Genomic DNA, 20,675 nt, shown 5'->3' on the forward strand with positions numbered 1-20,675 from the left:
CTCTCATACTGACAAATGCTATCTATGATCCACTGACTTGCCAGCTAAACATCACTCTGTTTACTGACTTTCCAGTTTTGCCACTCCCTGTAGGACAGTCTCTCTAAAGAGCATCCACTTGACTGATGTACTGAAACTCAGTTTTCTGCAGTGGTTCCTGTGTGGACAAACACTGACAAGTTGCTTATACTGTTCAGAGAAAGAAACAAACATAAATATACAAGCTGGCCCCAAAACAAGGAACTTTCTGAACAAAAGTCTTTAAATATTTATGCTCTAGAGACATTATAACATGTTGCTAGTTTCCTATGCTCAAAAAGAAGCATTCACATTCGTCTACAATATAAGGATCACCCAGGGAAGCAATTCTTGTCCCAGACTCATTGCATTGGATCTAACTTCTTCAGAGACAGAAAAAAAATGTGTTTAAAAAAATTAATTTAAAACTAATAAAATCCTGATCACTTCATGCAAATCCCCAGATGGTATCTAACTTTTTAGCTGTTGTTAAAGTGACTCTTTTAGAGTTGGGGTCATGAAAGCCATTATATTCTAATTTTCTGAAACCTTGATAAGAAACAATATTCTTAGTATAGATGAAGTGTAATGAAGCACTTTCTTTCCCATAGGAAAGTCTTCCACTTATATTCTTTAATGCCAGCTAACCTTCACATCTGCTATTTCCCTATTGATTGCTACAACTTGGCAGCTCTGTAAACTGTCTGATGAGGCCATTCTATTCAGTGACACCATTTCCTCTTCAACAAAAGGAATGCAGTAAAGTAACAGTGTGTTTCCTATACCTTCAGAGGAAAAGCTGTGGGGAAATTATGCAGACAAACATGTAGGCATCATTTATTTGTGTGTATGTGGAGAAGAGCATTTGTCCCTTTTATACTGAACCATTGCCTATGTAAAATTATGCAAAGTAGAGATGGGTTTGAAATTTTTAAGTAAATGAAGAGTCATTCTGGGTTTCACTTGAAACAAAAAATCTCAAAATACGTGGTGTTCACTATGGAAATAAGCTTAAAATTAATTACCACTTAAAATATGACCCAAACATACTTACACATCAGTAATGCACATTAGAGAATATCAGGACAAAGAGTATGCCTGTTTTGTTGTCTTTGAATAGAAAGACATCAAATATTCTTTTTCCAAGTAAAATGAAATAATTTCTTCTTGATGCATACTACACTAACAAAATACTTCATTTGAAATAAGCTGTTAAGTAATATCAATTATCTAATCGACCTCATTTGTACTGCTGTGGGGGAAACACCAGCATGACAAAAAGAAAAGCACTCCATGTTTAAAATAAAGATAAAATATGTTTTGGTTTCAAACACAAAACTAGTAAATCATGGGTGCTTTATTTGAATTTTAATTTGACTTTGCTCTAGTCCAAGCCTCTGGATATGTAACATCTAACCAATTTTCTTTTCCTTTTTTTTTATTTTCTTTTTTTTTCAGTGAAACTTCAGATTCTTTAAGCTTCAATGGCTACAATCTGTTCTGTGTATAGTTTTACTTGGAATTAGCACTTCTTTTTTTCTTTCCATTTTTTTCCTTGTATGTCTTTAAGCCTAGATTCACAAAGGTATTTAAACATCTAATACCTTCTAAAATCAATGGGAACTTATTTATGAAAGAAAGAAGCATAGAAATAAGAACCATGAAATGAGAATGTAGCTCCATTTTAGGATTTCAGGTTGTACAAATATTCAGTAGCTTACTCTTCTCACAATTAATTTGCTTTAAGTTAAACCAGTATAACTAAGGGGAAAAAAAAAAACCAAACACCAACCAACCAACCAAACAAACAAAAACCACAAAAAAAACCCAAAACAATAACAAACAAAAAACAACCAACCAAAAAAAAAAACCAAAACAAACAAAAAAAACAAACAAAAAATACCCTGACAAAAACCAAAACCCCACAAAATCAATTTGGGAACAGGACAGAAATGGAAAACAGGCAATAGCTCAGGAGATGTCAAGTACATTATCAAAGCCTACGTGCTTCTAATAGAAACATAAGACTATGCTTCTAATAAGGCATTTGTGCATGATCATCTAGTTCTAGATCATGAGTTTAGTCTAGTGACATTGACTTAAAAAATGGTCCTGGCCTATTTTATTTACTACTACAAATATAACCTAAAAATGTACAAGATAGAAACATATAATGCATTTGGAACAAGATATTTGAAACACTATGCAAATATTTCTGTATGCATTTTACATTACTCTCTAATAAAGATTTCTTTACAGATTTTTAGTTTCTAAAAAACCACTCAGAAATCGTACTTCAAAATGTTGGGTAAGAAATCATGTTTTTTTAACAATAATTTTTAAAACAGCTTTTAAATACTCGAAAAGGCTTCCTAAAATGGTGGTTTATGCCCAAGCCTGTCAGTGGTTAAAAGGCATTTGGACAATGCCCTTAATAATTTGCTTAAATTTTTGGTCAGCTCTGAAGGGGACAGGCAGTTCAACTAGATAATCATTGTAGGTCCCCTCCACCTGAAATATTCTATTTTGTCTGGGTTTAATAATTTTCCATCTGCTTCGTTTATAACCAAGAAGCCCAAAAGTTCAGAAGAATAAAATTTACAAAAGAGAATTAACAATTAAGAATCTGTTAGAAGATATAGTTTGCTCTGGATGTAGATGTTTGGGTTTTTTCTGTAAACAAGGCTGTTCGTTTTCCTGTGTCATCCTTGTGCATGCAGAAACCCAAACGTGAATAAAACTTTACTATACAATTAAAGAATCAATGATCAATAAATGCAGTGTTGTCTTCTTCAGGATTAAAGGTGATTTCATGTTCTAAAAATCTCTTGCTCGCTTGTTCTTTTTATTCATTTTTAATCTATGAAAAATAAATTACTTTAAAGAACAATCTTTTTCCTCTAAATGCAGTATGAGTTGTTCTAAGGGTTATAAATTAAACCATATCACAATATTGGAGGTCCAAAAACTTTCTTAGAGGACGACAATATAAAAGTATTGGGAGCTTGAAATAGTTTTGGAACGGCAACCTGTGTAGATCCTTGGCTTTTTCAGCATTTCTTCATTAATACCTACTGAACTTTAATAATTCAGTTGACCGAATTTGCTAAATTGTACCCTTCAATTCAACATTTCCATGAAGATTCTGGCATAGGATATGTCAAGATTACCACATACTTCCAACAAAATATACAAACAATGCAAATGTATTAGTGGTATACACATCAAAACCTGCACCTGTCTCCTGAATTTAATAATAATGAAAAAAAATTGGATTCAATAAATGTAAGAAAAATATTACAAGCTATATAGCAGATGACACAGCAACATCCACTCTGCTGTTGGAGAGTAAACATACTAATATGATCAAGCGTATGGAGTCACATCAGCAAAGCAAAATGTTGAATTATGTTTAATATTTGTTATTTCTACATTTACTTTTGTTTTTGAAAGACAGACTTTTTAAATCATTGGCTTACTTTTAGGAACACTCATTGTGACCAGTACAGTCCTTCAAAATATGACGTTTACAAACATAGAATAGAATTTTGATTATGGTCCAACTTAATCTGTAAACAAAAACGTGATTTTTTTTCTATGATATAAAGGAGATTTTTCTCTCTGGTTGTTTTGTTTGCTTGTTTGTTTTTTGTGTGTGTGTTCATTTCCGTATCACCATGAAGAAAAATAAACTATTCATAGACTTAAAATTGTCTAAAATAAGACAAATATTCCCACAGTGCTAGTTAAGTCAATTTTGTTATGGAATTAGAATTATTTGTAATTATTCCTTGTAAAATTACTTTACATATATAGACATATTTTAATCACAACCTCTCCCTGCAGTCATATTACAGTTTATACACGTATGTAAGTTGCCTAGTGCTTAAGCAGTGGCCAGAAATATTTTAAGATTCATCATAAGTACTTGTAGCCACCTGCATATTAAATATCTGGACCAGGGTAGTAATCTAAGTTTCTCTATAGTCAATAGGAAAAGTGAAGTAATTCAGTATACACTGTCCTTCTAGGACAGTTACTTGAGGTAGTACGAAAGAACTGCTTTCTGGTGCCTTTCAGTTTCTTTCCAGGGCCAATAAAAGGCAACTAGATGACTACTTGAGATCAGGTATCTACATACCCGCTCTGTGTAGCGAGGAGAAACCTGTCCTACATGTTTCAAAAAAATACAGCTTTCCATGTAAAACAAATAATCTGAGGGGGTCTGTTTTTTGCTTTGAGACCAAAACACAGGATCTTATTATGTGTTCCTATTAAACTCTCTCAATCAACAACTGGGATTCTTTCTTTACCAATCCACAAATTTAACAACCACCAATGTATTCCCAGTACAGTCCTACTCTGCTCATTTTGAGATACTTCAGGAATACAGCCTATTCTTGGGTTTACTCATTATTTTTAGGGATATTTAAAAGAATAATAAATTACCTTTGTTACATATTTTACCTGTGAAGTGAAAATAGCTACATTAGCAGTTAATGATATTATTAAAATAGGGGTTGTTTAATGCAATACAGTGTAAGAATATAAGATATTGAAAATCTGATTCCATCACTACTGTCCGCAAATGTAAAAACAACAAAAACATTGCAAATCACGTAATATTACAACTGCAATATATGGTTGTCCTGGTAGTTTTGCTGATGGATTTAGTCCATTAAAAGTGAGAGATTCAACTCATCACAGTAATTCTATATTTCTGAAAGGAAAATTGAAGCCTGAAGATTAAGAGCCTTATTTTTTTTTTTTTAATTGTTAAGATATTTATTTGGAGTACTAAAAATCAAGTTGTATCCTGGAAATAAATACAGAAATACATTATTAACTGACTAAGAATGTAAAAAATAATGGCCTCAATACTGCTTATGAGATGAGCCTTATAATTTCTCTTCAATCCTCCTGTCATTTTTGATGATCTGATTTGAAAAGACAACTAAACCTTCACCTTCTTCATTATGAGCAAGCTGTAACAAAAAAAAAAAAAAAAGAAAAAAATTCTTGTATGAGGCACCTGTGATTGGAAGAGGAAGCTTACTATTTCCTCTGTTAACTTTTGATTTTACGTGTAACCAAATCCCTGACTAGAATTCCATTGTGGAATTGCACATGTCTAAAGAATTATGTTTAGAATCTCTGTACTTCATGGAACAAAAGCTGCATCAGAACTACTAGGTGTAGCCATAAAATAAATTAAGGAACCAAGCAGTTTGAGTAAACTCAGCTTAAACCATGACAGCAATTCACCCTGAATAAAAACACCCTTGAACAATAACTACCTGCATAGGCTCAATTAGAAGTTTTAACACCAAAGAAACTGTTCTTAGAGCTTCTTTGACAGATAAGGTAAAAGAGTAGAGCTAGACAGACTTCCCAAAAAGTCAAAAAAATATTTGGTGCCAATAGTCCTTCTTCGCACAGTTACTTGAGGGATGTATCTTCCTGTTTCAGAAAGCGGAAATGTATTAAAAAGTACATGAAACTTCTACCTATGTCATGCAGAAGCTCCTTAAGAGTTTTGGAATATACCTTGTAAGTCAAGGAAGATGTTGCTTGTATCAAAAATATCAAATAAAAATTTTGCTTCACTTAGGTCACAACAACCCTATGCAGTGCCCCAGGCTTGGGGAAGAGTGGCTGGAAAGCTGTCTGGCAGAAAAGGACCTGGCATGTTGGTCAACAGCTGGCTGAATATGAGCCAGCAGTGTGCCCAGGGTCCAAGAAGGCCACTAGCAACCTTGCTTGTATCAGAAATAGCATGGACAGCAGGACTAACAAAGTGATAATCCTCCTGTACTCAGCACTGGTGAGGCTGCACCTCAAATCCAGTGTTCAGTTTAGGGCCCCTCCTTGCAGCAAAAACATTGAGTTGCTGAAGTATGTCCAGAAAAGGGCAAAAAAAGCTGGTGAAGGGTCTGGAGAATAAGTCTTATGAGGAATAGCTGAGGGAACTGGGGTTGTTTAGCATGGAGAAAAGGAGTCTGATGGGTGACCTTACCACTTGCTAAAACTACCTGAAAGGAGGCTGAAGCAAGGTGGATGTCTCTTCCCAAACAATAAGTGACATACCATACAAGAGGAAATGGCACAAGCTGCACCAGGGGAGGTTTAGATTGGATATTAAAAAGTTCTTCAGCAAAAGTGTTGTCAAGCATTGGAAAAGGCTGCCCAGGGAAGTGGTGACACCACTTTCCTCCATAGTAAACATAGCACTTAGGTACATGGTTTAGCAGCGAAGCGGTAGTGTTAGGTTAACAGTTGGACTCAATGATTTTAAATGTGTTTTCCCCTAAATGATTCTATGATCCTAAAGCATGCTTTTGTATCATTTTTTAAGACATCAGTGGTCTATATTGTAGAGATTAAGGGTCTTGAATACATTAAATACAAGTTAAAGTGATGCATGCGTACTGAAAATATCTTAAAAGGAATCCATATCCAATAAAGCTATGTAATTATTACCATAGGTGTATTACAAAAAGGACTGTTTAACCATTCTCAAAAATATTCTATCTGGAGCAATGAATAACTCTGGAGAAGAAATTCATCAGCATAGGAAGACTTTAGGCGGTGTGGAGGGCTTTTCTGGCACTGGAAACATTTCTCTACAAAAAGCAATGCTAATGCAGTTGGACAACGCCTCAATAGTATCATATATAAAATGACAAGGTGGAACAAAGAGTTTACCTCTGATAATGAATAAAAGCTTTCAAGCTGCTTCAGTGGGCAGGAACTGAACACTGAAGGCTGCTCATATGGCAGGATCTCAGACAAAACAGGCTAAACCAAGAGATAGTTGACTCTGGAGAATTGTTTCTGAATCACAGTCCCAGGACAAGTCATAGATCAAATCTGTGGACTTTGTATCATTACTTGGTGATCTATTTGCTTTGAAGAACAAGATGATTATTTTTTTTCCAGACTGCGATAGTTAAAATGTTCAGATGTGCTCTGAATTTCCTACAAAGCTGTTTGCAGTTGAGGGAACCTCTCTAATCTATTTCAGTTCTCTTTCTCACATGGTTCATGATCTAAAGACAGGCATAAACAGAAAAAGGTTGAAAAGCAAAGAGAAAAGGAAAATGTCCTCACCCTGCCTCCTGGAAGAAAGAAGCAGGAGAAGAGAAAGGTAGTAAGGCTAGATAAGAATTACTCTATGCTTTTCTGAGGAAAAAGCCTTGCAACCTATGATCAGAACTCAGAGTTCTTACATTTTCCTACAATTGGCCCTGTCAGCAGTGCCATTACAGGCCCTGAAGAGGCCAGAAATTGAAGCACATCAGGTGGGAGAAAGGAAACAAAATGACTTATGAGAGAAGATAAAACCTACAATAGTACATCAGGACAATTTGCAATCTGAAATATCAAGAATTACATTGCTGTTTATTTTCTCACCCTCACACCTCCAAATGTCTAGGCAACAGAATTTACTTCCCAAAAAGCATGGGTTTTCCGTGGCTTTCACATTTGGGATGGTGATATAAGATCATAGAATGATTAGGGTTGTAAAGGACCTTGAAGATCATTTGGTTTGAACCTCACTGCCATGAGTCACTGACATGAGTAGGGATATCTTCCACTAGACAAGGTTGCTCAAAGCCCCATCCAACCTGGCCTTGAACACTTCCAGGGGTGGGGTAGCCACAGCTTCTCTGGGAGATCTATTCCAGTGTCTCACCCCTAAAGAACTTCTTCCTTTTAACTAGTCTAAATATACCATCTTCTAGTTTAAAGCCATTACCTCTTATCACTACTTGCTCTTATAAAAAGACCCTCTCTGGCTGTCTTAGGTACCCTTTAGTTACTGGAAGGCTGATATAAGGTTTCCCCAGAGACTTCCCTTCTCCAGGCTGTCTCCACAGGAGAGGGGCTGCATACCTCTGACCGCCTTACCTTTTGTTGGTAACAATTTCTGATACATTTTAGGACTCAAAGTAAGGTCTGGATAACATTTGTCTATCAGGCTTGAATTTCTACAGACAAATGTACAGTGAGTGGCCTCTGATTTCTTTTTTCCTGTGTTTTTATTCAAGTGGCAATTAGATCTTGCTATATTTTACTGTACTTTACACACTAAGACCAACTTTATTAAGACAAACTCCACCTACAATATGAATCATTAATGAATGTGAACTAATTAATGCTTATTGTGATTGGATGCAATTTTGAAAAATAATACAAATGTCAGCTTCTTCCTGGTACATTCATTTTACCTCTACATTATATTCACACTAAGAAATACCTACATAAGGCGAATGCTTGATGGGACTATAGGTTACATAGTTCAGCCCTGTCCTGGTTTTGGCTGGGATAGAGTTAATTTTCTTCCTAGTAGCTTGTATAGTGCTGTGTTTTGGTTTTAGTCTAACACTGATCACATCCCTATATTTTAGTTAGTAAGCAGCGCTTACCATGGTCAAGGACTTTTCTGTCTCTCATACTCTGCCAAGTGAGCACACTGGCACAGGTACAGGAAGCCAGGAGGGAGCAGAGACAGGACATCTGACCCAAACTAGCCAAAGGGGTATTCCGTACCACAACATGTCATGCCCCGTATATAAACTGTGGAGAATTACCTGAAAATGACCGATCGCTGTTCGGGTTGGCTCGGTATTGTTCAGTGGGTGGTGGTGAGCTATTGTATTGTACATCACTTGTATTAATTGTTATTTTTTTCAACTTTTCCCTTTTAGATTTATGTTCTTTCCCTTTGTTATTCCCATTATCATTATTATTTCCATTATTTTTTTTTTTTTTTTGTATTTTAGTTATTAAACAGTTCTCATTCCAACCCATGGGGTTTACATTCTTTCTATTCTCCATCCCATGTGGCCTGTGGAGGGGGAAAAGAGGAAGGGTGAGTGAGCAGCTCTGTGGTAATTACTTACCAGCTGCATTTAAACCCCAACAAGCCTACCTGAGAGCTCTGTGGGGAGATAGCATAAACCCCTGTAAATATTTGGGGTAAGGCAGAAACAGATGTTGACTGTGCAAAGTATTAATTGATCCAAAGATACAGAAGACTTTTCCTAATACCTAATTTATTTTTGATTTCTCTACTAGATTTCCTTTCAAAAACAGCTAGTGGGTACCCAATTCATATGTTAACTATATAATTCAATATTTAAATTATTGTGAATTACTAATTTTTTTTTTTACTGGAAATTTGTGTATATTTCTATAATAAGAATCTGAAAAGCATTTGTACATGTTTCATCAGTATCTAAGAGCTGTAGCTGGAGACAGGTGTAAATGATAAATACGAATACCATGATTTTGGAACATAATTATCATTTTACCACGTTATTCAGGAGTGCTTACCATCTGGTTATATGTCATAATGCAGTATAAATCTTTGCAGAAATGAAAAGTTGACTACTCCTTGTGTTTGTTTTTTTTCAGTCCCTAATGTAGAAAGAGGGGGAAAGGGTGTAAGGAATGTGGAATGGCAAACAGGAAGGCAAAAGGCATGGAAAAAGTTAAGGATGTAAAGGTAGTAGATTTCTACCACATTCTATCTCTTTTTAGCTTCATGTCTGAGCACTGAGATGCAACAGGCAGCCAAACAGCTCTTATTTGCTGGAGGAGTTATGGCTCTGACAACCCCAGAGAAAGGGGAAGGGTCAAGACAGCATAAAACCATTTCAGTCACTTTGTCCCAGTACCTAGAGAGTTGGTTGGAATGAGGCCTTTTACGTGAATTAGTTCTGCTTCATGCTCTCAGATACAAAGAGACAGAAAGTTCAGATCAAAGAACTTAATGGTGGTAAATTTATCTGAATTTCCTCTATTTAGAATTCAAATTCATTGGTGCTCTTGTTACAGCGTGTGATAATGAGTCATCTAACCTACCTAACTTCCTTGATCTTTTAAAAAATAAGTAGAACTCAATGAGGCAGAGGTGTTTTGAGGTCTTGACAAAGCATTTATCTCATTCTTAGAGACTGTGTCATTGCAGATTCAGTTCTTGTAAGTGTATGGAGCAAACACAGACTTTGCTTTACAGGTTCGCAACTGTGACAACTGTTGTTGTATATTCACAGTAGTAGTGGTCAACTGAGTAGATGTTCTTGCAGATTCAAAATAATGAATATCAACTACATATGTTTCTAGTAGTGAGGCCCAAACCATCATGATTAAAAGAAAAAAAAAAAATTATCCAGTATATATATATATATATATATATATAAAATTCCCTTTTTTAGTCAAAAGTTCCACATGTGTATTTATGCATGAGAACAAGACTATATTTCTTACATTCAAATAAAACTTATCTATAAAGAGAAATAATTTTAAAACAAACTGAACATGTATCTCCGGTATCTGCTACCAATTATTTTTAAACATTATCCATATCAAAACATGGAGGCTGGGATTTAAAAATAAATAATTCTTCATTAGTCACAGTCAGTGAACACATGAGAAGCTCAGAAGTGGTGTTTCTTTCATTTTTGACTTGCAATAATTCTACCAAAAAACTGATACGTACTGCTAAACTTCGTACTGGTTTATTTGAAGAATTCAGCTAAAGGCTCTATGTGTATACATGCCCATGTCCATATACTTGTACATACATACTTATTTGTTAAACAGAAAAATGTAATTTTTCTAATACAATGTTCAAAACCAGTTTGAAAAACACACTAAAATTGTACTGGTTTTATACATGCTAATGCCAAAATCATTTAAACAAATTATTTATTCTTATTGTTACTTTTATGTGGGGGGATCTGTCACTTGTACTCCAGTTGCAAGCAGTGGGAAAGTTCCCCTATAATTCCTTTCTTCACCCTTAAGAGACTATTTCTGAGATTTTGCAATGTATAGGTAGAGCTTCATGCTATTATCTTTAACAACAGGCTCAGAATTTGGAAAAGGAAGGTAAATGTTAAGGATTGAATTATTGCCCTCCAGAATTTCCTGAAGGAAGTGATAAAAAATGGCTAGGGTAAAAAGCTGGGGCAGAGGACAGGAGTGAAAAGGGCCAGCAGCATGGATCATTGTGGAGAAAAAGCAGTGAGGGATGAAATTGAAGATATCACAGAAAAGTACAGCTGGAGTATAAAAATGTATCCTGAAGAAAAGGGAAAAACCAGGCAAATGTAAGTGATGAATAGACTAGCCTACCAAATAATTCTGAGACGTGTGTCAGCTTTCCTGAATTAGTCCCCTATCTGCCTTTCACCAAGTGATTTTGAAAATTATGCATTCCCTTCAAAGCTTCAGTTTCCTTATCAGCAAAATAAGGACATAAAATATACAACTTACACAAAGAGCTTAGAAGACCTTTAATTTGTGATACAGAAACAATGACAGTAATCTACTCTTATTACTTTGTTTTTTTGACTATTTGGTATGCAAATGTTAAGTAACCGTAACTGAGAAAATTTCTATTATGGATGGTACTGTACCAAAATATCGAAAGAAAAAAATATTGATATTGAAAGGCACAGATATGAAAAATATATGAAAAAAAAATTGTACCCAGCAACTTCATCAAGAAAATATTAAAACTGTAGACTACCTATAAGCATATGTGCTGTAGTAGTTTCTTTGTGTGTGAGGATAGACAGCTGTGGTACAAATAGAAGCAGGGTTGAATTAACATTATTCTTCTCAATTTCAGAACTGTCATTCAGCAAGAAAACAGACACAGGGATTTTGAGAAGAAAAGACTAAGAGACCACAGAAATCAGAGGCAATGAAAAATCTGAGCTTTTTTATCTAATAACAGCTAGTGTGAAAAGAGTATTTTTCATTAAAATAATATTTTTTTTATTTTATTCCAAAAGAAGGAAGACAGGCTTCTGAAATTTGAAAATGGTCAATAGTGACAAAAGCATCCAAGAGAAAGATAGAGAAGCTCATAACTAAGAAAAACTCCTCACTTTGAGAAGCACCACAAACCTAGAAGCAGATATAGTTTGGAATCTACTTTCACATTTCTTTCCTTCTAATTCTTGTATAATACTAAGGTTTTATTTGTTGTTGCTAATGAAATGGCTCACAAGACCTCCCAGGCATGTAATAGACTTGTGAAATTACTTCCCTTCCATGATCAGACTAGATAAGCAGATCTTAAGAAGAGAGAGCACTGAAAATTTTCTTAACTTTTTGGGTTATAAAAGGAGTTGCAATGTCATGTTTCTCAGTCCATGAGGAGGCATACAATGATCTGAAGGACCTAGTAAACCTCTGGAGACAACATTCTCGGTTTTCATCAAAACTATTTCACAGAGATGTTTGACCCTCATGGGTAACAGCATTTTCAACACACATTCCCCGTGTTCTCTAAGATTTTTACATTAGCAGGTTTTAATCTAGCAGTTACTTTGTCTGATTCCCATTTATTTTCTCCTTCAAAAAATATACTTTTGTTTTAGTATCACACAGCTCTGGCTAGGTTCCAGAGTTTTTTTAAGACAGAATTCAATAGACTGCTATATAGATAATTTATGCAGAAATTACTGTCAGTTTCATGGGCAGCTACCAAGCTTCACTGTGATTGGAACTAATAACTATTACCAAGATATGATAATTTCATTTAACATTAGGAAACCATCTGGTGCCTTCATTTCTTGTTGTATCACAATGCCATGGTTTTACTCAATCCATTCTCATTAAAACAAGACAAAGCAGTTAAAGAAAAACATACAGATAATAAATTTATCCTCTCAACCATTTTTGTGCAACACTCTTCCCCCCCCAAACTCATACTCATAGATTTTTGAAGTGAGATGGGGCTACTAAAAAGTAATCTGAGCTCCTGTATAATGAATTCTATCTGTTTCACTTGGTAGCCTCTAAGTCAAAAGCATATGTTTGGGTTATGCTGTATCCATTTTCCTCACAGTTGCTGCATGTGATGGATGAATCCAGCCAACTCTTAGATAATTGTAGCACTTATGACTCTCACTCTTGAAGTTATACACCTTATTTCTAGTTTGAATTTTGCCTAATTTTGGCTTTGAAACACTGGATCTTATTATGCCTTTTTCTGCTAGACTGAACAGTCATTTCCTGTCAAAAACCTCATTCCCATTAAGGCATTTAGAGACTATGATCAAGTCACCTCTTAATCTTATCTTCAGCAGATTAAACAGACTGATTTTTAGCCTCTAAGCATGTTTATTTCCAGACCTACAGTAGTTCCTTCACCTTCAATGAACTCTTTCCTATTTTAAACATATTTTCAAAATGTGGTCAGCAGAACAGAACACAATAGTTCATTAAGTTTCTGTAATGTCATGTAAAATGGCAGTGTTACTTCCTACTTGAAATTTACTTGTCTATATATCAGAGAATATAATATACAACATTTAAACCTCTACTTTAACTTACTGGTAAAACATATTTTTTTTCTGAAAGGAATTTAAAATGTGACTATTGACCCTGTTTTTTTGCAAACGATGCAGAAATGGGCAACTCTTCTGTCTTTTCTATCTATACTTTTCTATATTATCTACCTCATGCGTCACTTCTGTAACTTAAGATATTTTTCTGTTAGGTTTTGTCTTCATCAGTTTCATATTCTTAAGTGATTTTTATATTATTATTTAGTAGTAGTGTCTATGAGCTGTTCAACTTTAGTAGCACCCTTGAAGGCAATTCCATTTACAGTCTTACTTTAAAATATTTTCTTGCATTTTCTTTTTCTTCATGTAATAAATTATATTCCTGAAGCAATTTGGTCATACAAAATAGAAGTATATTTTGGAAGCACACAAATACATATGTACTATGTTTACCAGAATGGTAATATTCTGTATTTTTGAAACTCAACTCATTAGGTAAAATATCTAATTTTACCAGAAATTTAATGTAATAGGCTGTATAAAAATGTTTTGTTTTATCTTTCTTAGAATATTTAATTAAATAGTATTTCTTACACAGATAGCTGTAACAAATAGCATTTACATCAAGCAAATTCTAAATTCTACCTGGAAGTTGCTTCAGACACTGAATTAATCAAATGAGATTATATAGTTTCTATTTACTTCCTTTTGAAGCATGATTTTCACTTACTGGCTGAACTACAAGAACAGTTGTAGCTACTTCTAATACTGAAGTTTGGATCCATTAGGTAAACAATATAAATTAATTTACATACTTCTAGATAAGATGGTACATGTCAGTAAAATATATGAAATCATTTGGTTGCTACCCGGAACAGGAGTTCTTAACTATCAGTGCATTCTCACATCACAAAACACTTACAAAACACGATCTGTTCAGACATAAAGCCCAGAAAATGTTCCACAAAATAAACCTTAATTTGACCTTAAATATATCAACTGAATAAACAAATCCTTTGTTTTGTTCTGATCTCTTTTTTATTCACAGTGAAGAAGAATTTGTTAATGTACTACAAACAATACTAATGTATGTGATCTGACACAGTAACTTTGTTGTGTGTAAGTCTAGGTTATTCCGACTGCAAACAAAAATCTTCAATGCAGGATGTGCAATTGCTATTTCATTAGAACTAGCTTCTCTCTAGCTATTGGATATAATATACTAGGTAAACACAAAATATATCTAGATGAATAGAAACAGAAGAAAGAGAGGAGAAAGAAAGACTTGTGCACAAAAGGGAGCAGCATAGGGAACAAAAAAGAGGAATTAGAGATGTGTGCATGTCTATGGGGGTATGATATAATAGGCATTACAGAAACATGGTGGGATGGCTCCTACGACTGGAGTGTTGGAATGGAAGGTTACAGGCTCTTTAGAAAAGACAGGCCTGGCAGGCGGGGAGTTGCTGTTTATGTTATGGATAGGCTGGAGAGTATAGAACTCTGTCTGGGAACAGGTAAGCAGTCAACAGAGAGTTTGTGGGTCAAGGTTAAAGGGAGAACAGCTATGGGGGACATTATTGTGGGGATCTATTTCAGAACACCTGACCAAGAGGACACTGTGAATGAAGCACTCTATAGACACATAGGAACAGCCTCATGCTCACAGGCCCTTTTTCTCATGGGGGACTTCAACCACTCTGATACCTGTTGGAGCAATGTTACGGCCCATCACAAGCAATCCAGGAGGTTCCTCGATGGTGTGGAAGAAAACTTCCTTCTGCAGGTAACAGAGGAGCCGACAGGGAGAGGTGCCATGCCTGACCTCGTGCTTACCAGCAGAGAGGGGCTGGTGGGAAACGTGAAGCTCCAGGACAGCCTTGGTTATAGCGATCATGAGATGGTCAAATTTGAGATCCTCAGGACAGTGAGAAGAGCGTACAGCAAGCTCACTGCCCTGGACTTCAAAAGAGCAGACATTGGTCTCCTCAGGAACCTGCTTAGTAAGGTACCATGGGATATAGCCCTAGAGGGCAGGGAGGCCCAAGACTGTTGGTTGATATTCAAGGATCACCTACTACAAGCTCAGGAGTGTTGCATCACGACTAGAAAGAAGTGCAGCAGGAGGGCCAGGAGACCTCCTTGGATGGATAAGGAGCTGTTGAGGAAAATTGAAAAGAAAAAAGAGGCTTGTGAAAGGTGGAAGCAAGGACAGGAGGCCTGGGAAGAGTACAGGGATGTTGTCCGGGAAGCTAGGGACCAGGTTAGGAAAGGTAAGGCCCAGTTAGAATTAAACTTGGCTAGGGACATAAAAGATAACAGGAAGGGATTCTGTAGGTAAGTAGTGAATAAAAGACAGACTAGGGACAAGTTAGGCCCCTTCTGGAAGCTATGAGGAGAACTGGCTACCCCTTTGCCTCGGTCTTCACTGGAAAAGGCTCTGACCACACAATCCAAGACTTGGAGGGCAGACATAGGGACTGTGAGAATAAAGACCCTAGGCCCACTGTAGGAGAGGATCTGGTTAGAGACCATCTCAAGAACCTGAATGTACACAAGTCCATGGGACCTGATGAAATCCATCCGCAGGCCCTGAAGGAGCTGGCAAATGAAGTTCTGAAGCCGCTGGACATAATATTTGAGGAATCATGGCAGTCGGGTGAAGTTCCCAACAGGAATGAAAAAAGGGAAATATAACCCCCATTTTCAAGAAAGGGAAAATGGATGACCCAGGGAATTACAGACCAGTCAGTCTCACCTCTGTGTCTGGCAAAATCTTGGAGCAGATTCTCCTGGTCCACACAAAAAATGCCAAGGTGCTTGGTGACAGCCAGCATGGCTTCACTAAGGGGAAATCCTGCCTGACCAGTTTGGTGGCCTTCTATGATGGAGCTACGGAACTGGTGGAAAGGGGTAGAGCAGCTGATGTCATCTACCTGGACTTGTGCAAAGCGTTCGACACTGTCCCACATGTGTCTCTAAATTGGAGAGACATCAATTTGACAGATGGACCACTCAGCGCATAAAGAACTGGCTGGATGGCCGCACACAAAGAGTTGTAGTCAATGGCTCAATGTCCAGCTGGAGACCAGTAACGAGCGGTGTCCCTTAGGGACCAGTGTTGGGACCAGTCTTGTTCAACATTTTTGTTGCTGACATGGACAGTGGGATTGAGTGCGCCCTCAGCAAGTTTGCTGATGACACCAAGCTTTGGGGTTTGGTTGATACGCTGGAGGGAAAGGATGCCATCCTTGACACGCTTGTAAGTTGGGCTGATGCCAGCCTCATGAAGTTTAACCATAACAAGTGCAAGGTCCTACAGCTGGGTCAGAGCAATCCCAGGCACAGCTACAGGTTAGGCAGAAAAGAGATTCAGAGCAGCCCTGCGGAGAAGGAGTTGGGGGTTCTGGTCAATGAAAAAATGAACATGAACTGGCAGTGTGCACTCGTGACCCAGAAAGCCAACTGTATCCTGGGCTGATTCAAAAGGAGCGTGACCAGCAGGTTGAAGGAGGTGATCTTTCCACTCTACTCTGCTCTCGTGAGACCTCACCTGGAGGATTGTGTGCAGTTCTGGTGTCCTCAACATAAAAAAAACATGGAACTCATTGGAACAAGTCCAGAGAAGGGCCATGAGGATGATCAGGGACTGGAGCTCCTCCCGTATGAAGATAGGCTGAGAAAGTTGGGGCTGTTCAGCCTGGAGAAGAGAAGGCTGCAAAGAGACCTCATAGCAGCCTTACAGTATCTGAAGGGAGCCTATAGGGGCGCTGGGGATGGACTATTCATTAGTGACTCTAGTGGTAGGACAAGGGGTAATGCGTTAACACTTAAACAGGGGATGTTTAGATTGGATATAGGGAAGAAATTCATTACTGTGAGGGTGGTAAGGCACTGGAATGGGTTGCCCAAGGAAGTTGTGAGTACTCCATCCCTGGCAGTGTTCAAGGCCAGGTTGGACAGAGCCTTGGATGGCACATTTTAGTGTGAGGTGTCCCTGCCCATGGCAGGGGTGTTGGAAATAGATGATCTAGAGGTCCTTTCCAACCCTAACTATTCTATGATTCTATGATTCAGTATATCCATATGCAAAGAGGAAAACATCCAGAGAAGGAGAAATATTCTGTGTGCTTAAAACCCCCACAGATTATGCACATATAAAAAAAAGGAAAAAGAATAAATAAGAGAGAAAACTAAGGGTGGGGAGAAGGAAAAATAGATATTAAGAAGATACAGAGAAAAGTGGTTCTGGCAACAAGACAGAAACAATCTACTAATTTAAAGTTGCTTCCTGATATTTCAGAATCCACAGTTGACGTAAAAAATAGAAAAAGTTCAATGGTTTTTAACAAACAAAAATGAAACTGAAGTTTTGGATTGTTTTCTGGTAACTCAATAAATGTGTCATCTCCTTGTGGCCTTAAAATAATAAATAAATAATTTAAGCTCTTTTAAAAACCTCTGTCTTCAAAATTTCTATGTTGTTTCTTTTAACTGCCTCACATATTTCCTGACATCAAGAGACCTCTAACAGATTAGTTACTTCTATTAAGTTCATCCTTTTCCAACATGTATTCTGGAGAAAATACTCAGAACCTTCCCAATGCTATACCTTTGCAGCAGTATGCTATATGTTAAGCAGCCTAAAACAATCCAATACACAGAAGTTGAATTGATTTGGATGACATGTTTTAGTGTGAAGTGTCCCTGCCCATGGCAGTGGGGTTGGAACTAGATAATCTTAAAGTCCTTTCCAACCCTAACTATTCTATGATTCTATGATCCTATGATTTTTATTTCCAAGCAGAAGCTGAATCCATATAACTTTTATAAAAAATGGAAACTATGTATACACTTCAATTAGCTGTAAGGCAGTAAGATTAAATAGTGACTATTTAGCCTTGATAGCTAAACAGATTTTATACTGTCTGAATTTGATGAGAGGAACTGATAACACATTCTTCAATTTATGCACCAGTTTACAAGTTACCTTGGATCTCAACTTGTCTAATTTCAAATGCCAGTGTAAGGGACACAGTAAAGCTTTAGGTGACCGCATAATAGCTCAAAAAAAAAAAACCCAGAATACACTAGCTAGAAGTCTTCAAAATGTACCAAAGATCAGACAAATATTGGTAAACACCTCCTTGTTTGGAAGATTTGAGACACCTCTGTGCTATCAGACATGAGTTTGAGAACAAACCATTCTCTCTCTAATACATCTAATTTATCGCCACTTAAATGACTGATGAAGTTAGAGAAGATTCCTCTCTAATTCAGCAGCATATTTCAGTATATTAAAAATGGTATTATTTTAGTATCATATTAAAAGGACTAGACAAGCTGGCAGAATCTGAGCTTTTTTATGTGAACCCCAAATTTCATTCAAAAGATTCTCAAAAATACGAAGCCCTAAACGTTTTTCTCAGCCCAGTAGCTAAAATTCTTAATGTAGTCTGTTTGCTTAACAAAAAAAATCCTCAAAAAGTGATTTTCAGCTGCTTTTGATGTCAGCAAGAACCGTATCTCTTGCTTCTTAGCAATGTGTACAAGTCACCCCTCTGCAATTGGACACAGCATCTTTTCAAAAAAGAATATAAAGCTTACCTTGAAGAAAGTCATGGTTGCTCCATCTTCAACTGTCCCATACTCTATCTTTGTCTGCTTGGCCAAATCATCAGCAGAATCAATAGGGGATTCCATACGTTCGACTGTCAGAAAGGCGGCTAGGTTAGCAGTATACGAAGAAATGATGATAAGTGTGAAAAACCACCAAATGCCTCCCACTATCCTGGTGGAGAGGGCTTTGGGCATGAGCTCTGAACCTAATGAAAACCAGGGGAGAAAAGTGAAACCAATGCACAGACAATAATAAGTGTTCAGCACTTTTTGCCACAGTGGGGAGGTGGAATCACGGTGCAAAAAAATCTTTAGCCTACAGGCTTACATATACTGCTTGTACAAACACACACAACTGAAATGAAAAATAAGGATTGATTACACTTATAAACACAGACCTTTTTAGGGCTGTGGGAATCAAAACATAGAAATGGGAGATTCAATGATCAGTGCCTCTTAAAATTTATAAGAATATACATATCAACATGAAAAAAGCAGTTACTTGAACTGGCTTTCCAGAAAAATTGTGAATGCTCCCTCTCTGGCAATGGTCAAGGCCAGGCTGGCTGGAGTCTTTGGTGACATGGTTTAGTGCAAGGTGGCCCTGCCCATGGCAGCAGGGTGGGAACTAGGTAATCTTAAGGTCCTTTCCAACTGTAACTATTCTATGATTCCATGATTCTATGATTCTATGAAAAATCTTGTCTGGATTGAGCCTCTTAATATTGAAGCATTTGTATAGTTCTTCATCATCAAGACACTATACAAATATTAAGTACTTCGTAAAAAGTCACTTAAGTAAGTAAAAGCTACTGATGAGAGGACCAGGTACAGAACAAAACTATTTAGTATCTGAAATATGAATTCCAAAATCTTTTATAAATATGCTTTGGACTTTTGCCATTAACATTGCTGTAAAGGTTTGCCCATTAACTGCTTATATAAAAAAAACCATCTCCCATCTCTACAGGTAGCCCCACAATTACAGATAAACATGGGTGGCTATGCCAAACACTTAATTTGATAGAGCAGCAATGAAAAAATTAGACTGCTAAGCATAAACTAGATAAAGATAGATTATAATGCATTGCTGGAGTTGCCTGCTCATGGCACTAAAGAACGGAGGGGAGAGACAGCTACTGTATAATAATTTGCATAATTATTAACTCTAATTTAGAGTCTAATGAGACAATCTGAAGCACATAAACTCCTCTTGTGCCTAATTACTAAAAACAGGAAAAAATAAAATTCAATGGAGTTTACAACCGCAAATATTTATCATAAATGAGCATGCATGGATTTTTTTCTGTAACGTTTTAACTGAATTGAATGAAATTTCTGATAATGTTGAATAAACAATTTCAAGCTTCACTGCAAGAATTTTACATAAGATCTTTAAGAAGTAGCTGGAAACTTGCTTTCAAAAAAACAGTTTCACCATATCCAGTATACTATTATACCAAAATGATCCTTTTTTGTTAATTGCTTAATATGTTTGATTTTAAATCTCCTGGGTAAAATGGAATGAAGGCAAGATGGACTATTTCATTTCTGTTAAATTTTAGTATTTATATTTAATTGTTTAAGGAACTGGTCCAGCAAGGTAACACATCTTCATATAAATGAAAGATTATGCCAAACTTCCAAAGTCAATGCCAAAAAAAGAACAGAAGAAGAGGGAGGGGGAACAAAATAAAAGGAAAAAAGAAGTGGTATCATAACTGG

The 20,675-nt window shown here is 36.5% G+C and overlaps 1 protein-coding gene across 8 annotated transcripts in view; it reads right to left on the reverse strand.

The window, feature by feature from the left end:
- The window catches only part of GRIK2 (glutamate ionotropic receptor kainate type subunit 2), a 407,838-nt gene that overhangs the window by 74,360 nt on the left and 312,803 nt on the right, over positions 1-20,675 (reverse strand). For all 8 annotated transcript variants that reach the window (XM_061460222.1, XM_061460224.1, XM_061460220.1 and 5 more), the window contains one exon: positions 18,939-19,156. In XM_061460222.1, the coding sequence (XP_061316206.1) occupies positions 18,939-19,156 (218 nt within the window). The remainder of the gene's footprint in view (positions 1-18,938; positions 19,157-20,675) is intronic.

Source organism: Pezoporus flaviventris, unplaced genomic scaffold (assembly GCF_033815535.1).
Source record: "Pezoporus flaviventris isolate CSIRO_AGI_PZ_B2104156 unplaced genomic scaffold, CSIRO_AGI_Pfla_v1 ptg000031l, whole genome shotgun sequence".
Classification (NCBI taxonomy): domain Eukaryota; kingdom Metazoa; phylum Chordata; class Aves; order Psittaciformes; family Psittacidae; genus Pezoporus; species Pezoporus flaviventris.